Below are 12,557 nucleotides of genomic sequence, written 5' to 3' on the forward strand. Positions count from 1 at the left end.
ATATAATAACACTGTTTATGTATTTTTGAACCGTGCTTACATCAATGTCAAAAATATTATTTTTTTAATTTTATTTTTCAATTTGGGTGTCCTCAATTTGGGTGCCCCTGAAATATGTATAAAATGCGATCCCACGCCGGTATCAGAGCAGAGAAGGAAATCCAAGTTCGGTTTCTTTCTTTCATATATCCCCTCCAACAAACTCGAACACGATCCCTTTCCTTTTTGCACTCACATCATAAACCTATCCTCAAACAGAATCAGTACCCTACCTTTACTATATAATTCACACATCTCGTGACCATTTTTTCAAATCCTTCTCGTGATTTCTTTCCATTTCCACATACTTCTTTTCATTTCCATTTTCATCCTTCTCATTCAACCACCATTAATACCATTGCCGTTACTATCTCTCTGTTATACACATTAATCCAATCATCAACAACGCGACTTTAATCAGTTTTATCCTAGATTCATCCAGATTCAGAAACAGAAACTTAATAACCGTTTAATTTTTTTTTTTTTGAAAATATTGCATAGATTGATATGATCGATAAGAAGGAGATGAAGGAAGAGGTTGAAGAAGAGAGAAACAAGAACAAGCAAACGGCGACATGCTCAAGATCTCCTTCTTTTACACGTTCATCTTTTTCATATGAAAGAGAATACGAAGTTCATGAAGTTCGAGATGGATTGAAAGCATCAAGAGGAAGCAGATTCAATCTGATAGAGAAAGAGTTAGGGTTAAAAATTGGTTGGAGAAAGTTCAGTCGGCAAGCTCTTTTTCATGAATTCGTTATTGATCCTGATAACAGGTTAGTTACCTTACATCTCTCTGTTTTTAATTTTCCGTTTCGTTTTAAGTTACTATTCACTGAAATCCGTAGTAACTACTGAAAATTAAATAATGCTAGTTTAGGAAGTTACTTAATTAGGGGAGAGTAATGGTAGGGTCAGGAGATTATGCTGTCTGATTAGTGTTTTTATGCTTTGTGGACTAAAATGGCGGTAAGTTTAAATCAGCATACGTGGAGGTGCTGTTTTTCTTTGGCTGTCTACGCAAGTCATGTGATGTGAGTTTTGCGTTATTGTGCATCGCTCCTAGATGAGTCATAGGCTTTTTTATATGTATCTTATCTTAGGAATGAATAATGATCTTACATTAGATTTTTTTATTGTTAATTATAGTTACAGGTCAAGTAATGACAATCACATCATCACATGGCACGAATTTATATATTCGAAAGTGAAAGTGAAATTAGGGCGGAACAATTGGTCGGTTTGAGTTGATATTGAGTTCAAAATTTAAATTCAACGTAAATTACGGTTTTATTTTAAAGACTCAATTATAATTGATACAATTTTGATTTTTAGTAAATTCGATTAAATCAGTTTATCAGATAAATCAGGTAGAATTAATCGGTTTAATATTTATTAAACTAAATCCATAAAAATAATTTCTTATAAAACTCAATAACATTTGTTTTTTATTTAAAAAAAATTAAAATTTTAGAATAGTATTATATTTTTATTTTTCCGATTTTATTTGAAATAAAATTTGATTATTGTCATATTTTAAACACAAAGTAAATAACAATTAAAATTTTATATTTATTTTTTTGTATTCTTGTGAATAAACAATATCATTACATGTAGAAAGATGGGTCGTAAGTGTAAAGATTACCTAGAGATAAAAGATATACTATAATTAAAATAATAAAATTAGCTTAATATAATAAGGCAATAATATTAGTTATGAGATCAGCTTGCTAAACGGTTAAAGATGAAATTTTTAATTTTCTTAGATAATAAGTTGGAAAAGGAGAAGAAAAAAACAATAAATTATTTAAAAGTAAAGTTTTACCAACATAATTGAGTAAAAGAGTAGTGATTTTTACCAGAGATTATATAAAAGATCGGCATGCCGTAATATTATCAATTTTATGTTTTATTAGATAATTAATACAAATTTGAAACATTTAAACACATCATTATTCAGAGAAAAATGCTTTATTCTTTATTTTGGTAAAAAGACACCATATAATGATGTCAAATAAGTCTGAAATATAGTTGATAATAGAGTTTTAATTAGAATAACATAACAAATATTTGATGCTATGTTTACCGTACTTTAAAGATTTTTTATTTTTTTAGGTTATGAATAATACTTTTAAAGAAAAATAAACCTTTTACGTGCGACCCAGGGGACTGTTTTTCCTCTGGCACACGATTTCCCTTATTAAAAATGAAAACTTTTTTAAGTATGATATTAAAAAAACAATTAATTGAAGGCCTACTTTTCTTTTTGTCTAGTTTGATAGGAGATCTAGTTTTTAAGTCAATATGTTGATGTCAGATTTTTCTTTTTAAATAGAAAATATTTAAAAAAATTTAAAAGTCTATTTAATTAAAGGAATTAAGACACGGTTTATAAAAAACAAATCAAAATTGATATATTTAAATAAATATGAATAATTATATTATTTTTCTGTATTTTGATTTAAAATATATTTTTTTTAATTATTTTAAAAAATTATAAAAATAAATTAATAAAATTTTATAAATATTATTTTTATAAGTTCTCTCAGATAAATAATATTATAAAATCTATATTATTAAATAAATTCAATACCTAAAAAAAATCAATAGGTGTCATGTGTTGTTTTTATGATCAGATATCCGATGTTGCTTTTATAAATCAATGCAAATAAATAATTAACTTTACTGTTTTTTAATTTGATAATAAACATTAATTAAATTAATTTTTATTAATATTCAAATAAAATAAGTTTTTAAACATGCTAATAACTAATAAGTCAATTAAACTTTAAAAAGTTTAGACTTAAATTTAAAAATAAACATATAATAAATTACCAATCAAACTTAAATTTTAAAGATTTTCAATAGATTAAACTTAAATTTAACAAAAGTAGCTCGACTCAACCTATTCTGATTTCTAATCTTAATTTTGTCTAAATAATAAATACATAATAGTAAAAGACATGGTGGCAAACGGGCAAGCCCGTCCCATTTAGGCCCGCCCCGCAAAAGCATGGAAATAATGGGGCGGGGTGAGACAGACATATTTGATTGTGCGGGTTTAAAATTTTGTCCCGCCCCGCAAAAAAATGAGAGCGGGGCGGGAAAACCCGCAGAGAATGAATCTTTTAAGCCTAAAAATAATAAAATTGTATGAAAAAGCTAATGCCCGCAAAAAAACGAGACGGAGCGAAGCGGAGCGGACACATTAAAGGAAGTAGACCTAAAACTTTGTCCCGCCCCGCGTAAAAGTGCGGACAGAACAGACTTTCCCAATGAGCCGGACCCGTTTTTGCCACCCCTAAGCAAAACTATGAGTGACAATTGTTGAGAAATTAACTTACACTTTCCACTTTAAGTTTAAAAATTACCAAAAAAAATTATATTAATTCTCGCGCCCATGTCAAAGATAGTGCGGATAGAACCATAGAAGATGGAGTCCAAAACTTTGAACCGTCCCAAAAATAATTGTTTATAACAGGGAGTATGGACTTATTTGCCATCGTCAAGCAAAAAAAAATTGGAGCCAATTTTTTAAATAGTTAAATAATAATAATAATAATAATAATAATAATAATAATAATAATAATAATAATAATAATAATAATAATAATAATAATAATATTTTTAAATACAGAAAAAGAGCAGACATGGGAGCACGTGAGAGAAGTTCACAACAGCAGGGGGCTGCACACCGTGGTTGAACGAGGCTGTTGGAGGAGGCACACGGTGAAGAAAAGGAAAAATGAAGGGGGCGAAACGCCACCACAAAGGCATGGAATTTCCCGTTGTACGCGTCGGCGGGATGCGTTCAGGCGTTCTGGTGGCGAGATGTATGTCTGGCCTTGAAGATGGCTGTTGACCGGAGATGGTGGATGAGCTATCGGCGGGGAGTCGGTTCCATGTTAATTAAATCCACAGACGCAACTTGAACAAAAATTGACCCGTTTTTATTCGGTACTGTGCGTTTTTCCAGCAGTTTAATTTCAAATTAGTACTATTGCGTGCGCATATAAAGGAAATTCACATGAGGAAAAAAGAGAGCTGAAAACCTAAGCTCTGATAAACTCATGAAGATATAAAAAAAGTCTGAATATTCAAGTACAAATGAGTGCTCCTATTTTCACATAAAGACTAATTAATCCCAACTTAGCAAAGACTATTTAATCCTAATTTAATTACAATGAGAATCATAACACATCACAACATCTGCTTATGCCCCTCGAGTATTGATAAATACTTTGCCTCAATTAATGGAAGATTAAATTGATTGATGCTGATATTTATGAGCAATGCAGGTGGTATCGGGCATGGATCAAGTTCATATTATTATGGGCAGTATATTCATCATTCTTCACCCCAATGGAGTTTGGATTTTTTCGTGGCCTGCCAGAGAATCTCTTTATACTGGACATCATAGGACAAATAGCTTTTCTTGTAGACATTGTTTTGCAGTTCTTTGTCGCTTTTAGAGACAGTCAAACCTATCACATGGTCTACAGGCGTACTCCTATTGCTCTGCGGTAAATTTACACCTCATGATGTTCTTCTAATTGCCACCATCTTAATGCTTTGTTGGTGTATTTGAGTTTAGAGTCACATGTCGGATGATATATGGTCATAAACCGTATTTATAGGTGGGAGATGTCCGTCATTTTACATGTCGATATTTAGAGTTGAGTTAGGTACTACCTAAATTTTAAGACAGTATCAGGGCTTATCAGAGATTATTGGGCCTCCCAGGTCATGCTCCAGATTTCGATCTTCTCTGGCCCCTCCATCCCAAGTCTTCAGGTGTTAGATTAATGGCATGACTGGTAGAAGGATTGCACAGAATCAAACTGTGTATGACCATGGCTTTAATATAGTCCTGGTGAAAGCTTTAGATCATTTAAATATCTTAGATATTTGATCGTTGTTGATAAGTGCTGAAATGCGATAGTGGTCAGGGTATTGGGTTGTTTTTTAATTGATTTATGCCTTCCTTTTTTTTCTTTTCTGCAGGTATCTAAAATCTAGTTTTGTCATTGATCTTCTTGGATGTATGCCCTGGGACCTCATCTACAAGGTTCTAATTTTTCTGGATAAACCTTATTTGCATTGTTTGCCTGAGGATTGTTTTGGCCTCTTTAATTTATAATCATTCTAAACGTTGTTTCTAAGATGTTTTATATAATGCCTGTTCACATTTCACAGTGGTTCTAGGCATTTAGTTTTTTTTTTTTTTTTCAGTTAGCAATAAAATGTCAGATGCCAGAAATAGAGGAACCTTTGTCATCATTTTACTTTTTCTTGAACTTTCCATTGAGCCATGGAGGTTTTATTGGGATTTGATTAAATCATTGTAATATGTATAAAAAATTAGCGAGTCAAATGTCTAGTTCAACTAGGCAACTATTAGTTGGTTAATCATGGAAAAGACATAAATTGCTAAATATCTTAATAGGTTGTCTCTATACTTGAAATTGAAAAACAAATAACACTTTGATGTTGGGGTGATGAAGCATTTTGAGCATTTCATTTCTGTTCTATAGCAATGGCATATATGTCATGGTTCTTTTCTTGTGCTTCTTTTTCTTAACTAAGCATCATGCTAGTTAATGTATATTAGTCATTAGTCATGTTGCTTACAGCATTAGGTTGCACTTGTGAGACTCTCTGCAACTTATTCAGCTAAACAGTTAAGGTTGATGTTGGCTTTGTGGTTTTATGACAATTTGACATGGCCTGTGAAGACAAAGAACGGCATATGTTATACTAACCTATTAAAGGCTTTTGTCATTTATGACTTCTGGTTTTGTAGCAAGTTCTTTATTGTTGAAAGTTTTCAGTTCATCATTCTTGCTCTAAGCACCAAGATAACCTTTAATGAACAGGCTTGTGGACGGAGAGAGGAAGTGAGGTTCCTATTGTGGATCAGATTATATAGGGCGCAGAGAGTCGTGCAATTTTTCAGGAATTTGGAAAAAGACATACGTGTCAATTACATTATTGCTCGGATTGTGAAGCTTTTAGTTGTTGAACTCTACTGCACCCACACCGCAGCTTGCATTTTCTATTATTTGGCTACTACACTACCTGAATCGCAAGAGGGTTACACGTGGATAGGAAGTTTGAAACTGGGTGACTATAGTTATTCAAAATTCAGAGAAATTGATCTTTGGAAGCGCTACACAACATCAATGTATTTTGCTATTGTTACGATGGCTACTGTTGGTAGGTTTCTTTCTTTAAAATTTAATTCGCAATGCAGAATGATTTTCATGTTGTCTAGCATTAGTTATCTCTACCCAGCCTATGTAGTGGTCTGCTTCCAGTATTTAAATAGTTGGTCACATAAGCCTAGATTAAAGAAGAGGGGTGATCTGACGATTGGTTGCTAATTGTAGAACTTTGACATATCTATAACATACTGGATAAAGATGAAAGAAATTCCTAAAAAGGATTAGAGGTAGTCTGAAGAAAATTGTAGGAGAAAGAAACCATTTAAAAAGACTTAACACTAAATTAAATGGATATAGGGTTATATGATTTAATCCTGTAACCAACTACACTTGGTAGCGTAAGTCTTGATTGTAGTTGTTGGTCATAAGTAATCACAGAATTCTACTGATAAGCATGTCAATGATGTGTTGTCATATCTGAAACTCAGCCACTGTTTTCTCGCCGACCAAATCTCAAAAGAACCAGTTTTTATGAAATTACTGGCCTGGTGAGCCATATCAGCACAAATTGAAATGTAAACCTTAGTTCATATTTGACACAGCTGCTGTTACCTTGTCTGCATCTGCTGAAGCTTTTCTTGGTTAAAGGAATGAACCGGCAGTTATGAAAACCTCTACTATGGGTTTCTAGGTCCATGTATTATTTGTATTGACCTCAGTAATTTTATAGTGTCCAAATTGTATAATATCTTATCTCTCTCGGAAAGTTATTTTGAATGAATCATGATTGCAAATTTCTTTTCTTCCACAGGCTATGGTGATATACATGCTGTAAATATGAGGGAGATGATATTCATAATGGTTTATGTTTCATTTGATATGGTTCTTGGTGCTTATTTGATCGGTAACATGACGGCTTTAATAGTCAAGGGATCAAAGACTGAAAAGTTTAGGGACAGGATGACAGATTTGATGAAATATATGAATAGAAATAAACTTGGTAGGGATATCCGTGAACAAATAAAGGGTCATGTTCGCTTGCAGTTTGAGAGCAGCTACACCGACGCTGCTGTCCTTAAGGACATTCCCATTTCTATTCGATCTAAGGTAATAAGAGAAAGAAGAGGGCTTTAAACATCATTTATGGTTAGTTTGAACATCATTTATGATTAGTTATGGAAACCATTGTTGTCATTGTTCCTATTTATTTCACTTTCTACAATATTTTGCTTTGCCTTATGCTTTCAATGCTTGTTGATATTCAATCTCAATTTGTTTACTGGAATTAAGTTTTATTGGTTTTACTTGTGGAATTTCCCTATGTTTTATCTCTATTGATTATACCTTTCAAATTTATGATGAATTCACTTATTGTTGGTAATTTGTAAGGAAAGTGCATGATAAATATGCAATAATTGATACTATTTGAAAGTATAGAATTTGCTAAGTATTCATATATAAAAGAAATTTCAGTTAAATACTCCCATAAATTATTTATCACTACATTAAATTCCTACTGATGCTTATTAGAAACATCTCCATACATCTTTTCTCAACGTAGGTAAGAAACATTTTAGGTTTTAAAGAGATGACATGTTATACTGTGAGTGTTTTTCACATTAGTGTATTTTTTTTATATTCACTATTCAATTGAAAATTGTGATAGGTTAAACTTTTAAACTAAAATGAATAGACACGTGTATATTGTATATTTTTCTTGATATTCACTAACGAACTATTTTAATTTGAACCATCATATTATAAGCTAGATTCACTTTTCTGTTCAATCTTATGCTTTAAAAAATTCATATTTTTCTGTTTATTTCCTACACCACCCAGTCCCAACAAATTTTCTGCTGGAGTTGTATCTGTTCACTTTTTCCATGAAAGCATCTGGCTGGTTTGTAGGCTTTTGTGTAACAGACTAATTACTTTTTGCAGATATCCCAATCATTGTATTTGCCATATATTGAAAACATTCCTCTTTTTAAAGAATGCTCTTCAGAATTCATCAACCAGATTGTAAGTAATGTTTTCCCCATTGCCTAGCATATATCATGATAAAGTTATATCTGTATCATCTGTATTTTTGGTGAATAAAGCTTAAAGCTCTCTTTAGCTTTTTGGACTAAATCTACAATCTACAAGTTACAACTAAAACTTAGGGGTGAGTAACAAGACAAAAATCCAAACACTTGTTACTCAACAAACTGTAGGGATAGAACAAATTTTCGTCCAAAGAAAAACTATCTAAATAACAGTCTTTCTTTCCTACTTAATACTATGTTTTCAACCTCTTTTCACAAAAATTAACTATGCTTTCACTTATTTTACTCCTCTCTCCCCCCACCTCTCAATATATAAATCATGTATGTGTGCATGCATGTATATACATAACTTTTATTTGTTATATTTCGACTATATAATATGTGTGTATCATGTAAATATTTTATATACATGTAGAAACTTTATATTGATACTGCCACTTTTACATTCAAGGTTGAACTTTGTAGTGATAATAAAACTTGCTAGTATGGGCCTCTTCTCCAGATTGAATAAGAATAGTGGCACCTTTGTTTAATGAGAGTTTCTAAATTGTCTGTTATCGTTTCCTGCACGTGCAATGTCAAGTGATAATAATTTATGTTCCTTTATCTCTTAGGTTACTAGGCTCCATGAGGAATTCTTTCTTCCAGGAGAAGTCATAATGCAACAAGGACACGCTGTTGATCAACTATATTTTGTCTGTGATGGTGTGCTGGTAAGATTTTATATTTCCAGAACCATTTCTGCAATTTTTATCTTTTCTCATCTTCCAGGTATCTGAATTTTTTTATTTAATAATATAATACTATTTATATTCTGTGGGATAAGGCTTGGTTGTTTTTGTTGTAATAATATAATACTTATGTATTTTACTTTCTTTGTTGTTGTAACTTGACACAATTTTTTACTTTTTGAACTTTATTATGATGTTTTGCAATGAATTGAACAATTTAGTTTTTTTTTTGTGTAACAAAAAAAAAATGGTTTTTTATCGATGTATCCGTAACTTGATTCTTTTTAGTAGTCCGCATCCCTTATGCATCATAGGTATTCATACCTTTTTATTCCCAAGCATTGCTGGATAATGCTGAATTTTCTTACTTATTCATATTTATACAAATATTTATGAGAATAGCGGCTTTGAGAATAGAATAAATGTGCTTTATCATATATCCAGTAGGTTATCAAAGAGGAACAAGTTTAATATGAATTTTAGGACTAATTCTTTGGAAGTTTTCAACAGAAGACAGATTTCAATTTATGTTTATTGAATGCCCAAAACTGTTTCAATGCAGGAAGAAGTAGGCACAGCTGACGATGGGTCCGAAGAAACTGTTTCACTTTTAGAGCGCAATAGTTCATTTGGAGAAATATCTATTCTTTGCAACATTCCTCAGCCATATACTGTCCGTGTTTGTGAACTGTGTAGGGTCCTGCGGCTTGATAAACAATCATTTTCAAATATCTTAGATATATACTTTTATGATGGGAAGAAAGTATTAGACAATCTTGTAGAGGTAACCATGTCTTATATATTATTTTTTATATCATTTTCCCTTTAATAGAGTCTCTGACATGATTTAAAAATATATTATGCTATTCTCTAGACTCTAGTTGAACATGGCAGGGATGTACTGATTTACTTATTTTTGGATTATACAATTTAATTATTTTCTAATCACGATTCACGAGACAGCTAAATATCTCATTTTTATAGGGAAAAGAGTCTATTAGAGGTAAGCAATTGGAGTCAGACATCACATTTCATATTGGAAAGCTAGAATCTGAACTTGCTTTGAAGGTCAATAGAGCAGCTTTTGATGGTGATATGTATCAGCTAATAAGTTTGATTCGAGCTGGAGCTGATCCAAAGAAGACAGATTATGATGGAAGGTCACCTTTGGTAATGAGCTTGAAACTTTTTACTATGATGTCACTTCCACTTACAAACACTTATAAAAATTCTTGCCTGATACGGACCTTTGTTGTTTATCCAATAGCATCTTGCGGCATGCAGAGGATATGAAGATATCACACTTCTCCTAATTCATGAAGGTGTAGAGATCAACATCAAAGGTAATTTATGTAACTTAAAGATATTACTCAAGGATCAAACCTAAATTTAAGGTAATGCAAACAACACTAATGTGGTACCTCCATAGATAACTTCGGGAACACACCACTACTTGAAGCAGTTAAGAATGGACACGATCGGATTGCTTCTTTACTTGTTAGGGAAGGGGCCTCTATGAAGATAGATGATGGTGGTAGTTTTTTATGCCAAGCAGTTGCAAGAGGAGATTCGGATTATCTTAAAAGGCTTTTATCTAATGGAATGGATCCCAATTTGAAAAATTATGACTATCGAACCCCTCTACATGTTGCTGCATCTGAAGGTTTAATCTTCATGGCAAAGTTGCTATTAGAAGCTGGAGCCAGTGTTTTTACTAAAGACAGGTACTGTTCAGTTTTAGTATTTCTTATTTTACATGTTCAAACTAGCATGACTAGTGGTTCAAGTAGGGAACCGTTCAATACTTGTTTTCACTTGAAAACTAAAAAGGGACATGCTTATTTAAGGTTAGCATAGTTTAGTAGTGCACCAGGCTTCTGTTTTTTTGAATTCATCCCCCAAAACCATATAATTATAGTTTTGCAAACATTGCATTAATATCATACTCTGGACATATCTGAACTTCAGCGTTGGTATTAGCAGTATTGTGTTGTGACTTGTGAGTTCTTAATGGTGTTTATAGACATTACTAGTGCTTATTCCACCAAAATTGTCTATTATAGGTGAAATATTTCCCCTAATTCCAAACACTTAGCTGAATTGGTTTATTTAGAATATACTATAGGTTTTCTGTTTCTTTCCTTTTCCTTGTTAGCATAACCAAAACTTGTTCTTTTTCATTTCACTACAAAACAGGTGGGGAAATACTCCGCTTGATGAAGCTCGAATGAGTGGAAATAAGAATCTGATAAAGATGCTGGAAGATGCAAAATCTGCTCAGTTGACAGAATACCCTTTTCCCCAAGAAATTACAGGTACTGATATGTTGTGTTAGCCTTCTTTTATTTTAAGAGGTTGTAAGAAGTTCAATAGAATACGCAATGTAACCTGTGATCTCCTTTTGCTGTCAAACACACCACTACCTTAAGCCATGCTCCGTTCCATAGCTCCGTTCCAATTTACTTCTAGTTCCAATTTGATATGCATTTCCTTTCGTTATGTCTGCTCATCTATTTTTTTTGAATCAACTCAAATATTAAATGTATCTTCCATTTTTTTCAGATAAAGTACATCCAAAGAAGTGCACAGTGTTCCCTTTCCACCCATGGGATCCAAAAGAGTGTAGAAAAAATGGAATAGTATTATGGGTTCCACACACCATTGAAGAGCTAATCAAAACAGCAGCAGAACAGATAGGATTTTCTAGTGACTCTTGTATTTTATCAGAAGATGCTGGTAAAATTATTGATGTGGGCATGATTAAGGATGATCAGAAACTGTATTTAGTCCTTGAAACACATTAGGCAATTATATTATGGTTCTTTTACAATCATATAATAATGTGGCCTCTTTGTAATGTGCTGTAATATAGAAATAAGCTCAATATTTGATCGTATTAATGTTATGCAGTTAATTTATGGTAAATGTCCAACGCAATGTAGGAGGATTGCTTGCGCGTATCGACAGAGAAATCACGCGTCGGAAAGCATTTTAATATTTACGCAATTTTTGTTTTAATATTTAAATAATTTCTATTTTATTTGTTTTATTTTATTTGTTTTATTTAATGTTGTTTTGAATTAAAGAACAATAAGTCCCAATAGGATTTCTTTGTTTTCTATATTTATAGACCTTTTGCGTGGTCATAAGGGATATCTTTCCTATAATAAAATTTGAAGTTTTCTTTGTTGTTATGGTGGATTCCAGCTTATCTCACAGATTTTGTGCTTGAAACCCTGTGTTTTATTATAGGTTTGTGTTTGTAACCCTGTTCTTTATTTTAGGTTTAGTGTTTGATATTCCATAAGGCTTCCGATTGCGTCAATTGGCTTCAAAGTAGGCCTCTCTTGTTATTTTCGTAGCTTGACAATTATGGCGGATCAATCAGCGACAAGAGCAGATCTTGAGGGAATTACCGCGACTCTAATTGTTTTGACTGAACAAATGGCAAATTTAGCAATCAGGTGAATAAAGAAGTTGGAGACAATTTTTGTTAAAGAGGCAAGGTCTAAAATTGTCAAAGGGGCAACAAAGAATACCGAAGTAAATTATGGTGATGATGAATTTGGTATATA

General features: G+C 32.2%; 1 protein-coding gene across 2 annotated transcripts; it reads left to right on the forward strand.

Moving 5' to 3' along the window:
• Positions 1-135: 135 nt before the first annotated feature.
• Positions 136-11,954, forward strand: LOC131620882 (potassium channel SKOR-like). 2 transcript variants are annotated; one of them, XM_058892062.1, is made up of 13 exons: positions 136-815; positions 4,338-4,562; positions 5,044-5,107; positions 5,916-6,255; positions 7,015-7,310; positions 8,145-8,225; positions 8,866-8,964; positions 9,545-9,766; positions 9,967-10,152; positions 10,250-10,325; positions 10,412-10,706; positions 11,179-11,297; positions 11,545-11,954. In XM_058892062.1, the coding sequence occupies exons 1-13, from the start codon at positions 547-549 to the stop codon at positions 11,784-11,786; spliced, it is 2,514 nt and encodes an 837-aa protein (XP_058748045.1). In that variant the 5' UTR covers positions 136-546; the 3' UTR covers positions 11,787-11,954. The 2 variants fall into 2 exon arrangements, with proteins under 2 accessions (XP_058748045.1, XP_058748046.1); XM_058892063.1 differs by lacking the exon at positions 136-815 and adding an exon at positions 2,777-3,996.
• The last annotated feature ends 603 nt before the right edge of the window (positions 11,955-12,557 follow it).

This window comes from Vicia villosa, linkage group LG7 (assembly GCF_029867415.1).
Source record: "Vicia villosa cultivar HV-30 ecotype Madison, WI linkage group LG7, Vvil1.0, whole genome shotgun sequence".
NCBI lineage: Eukaryota > Viridiplantae > Streptophyta > Magnoliopsida > Fabales > Fabaceae > Vicia > Vicia villosa.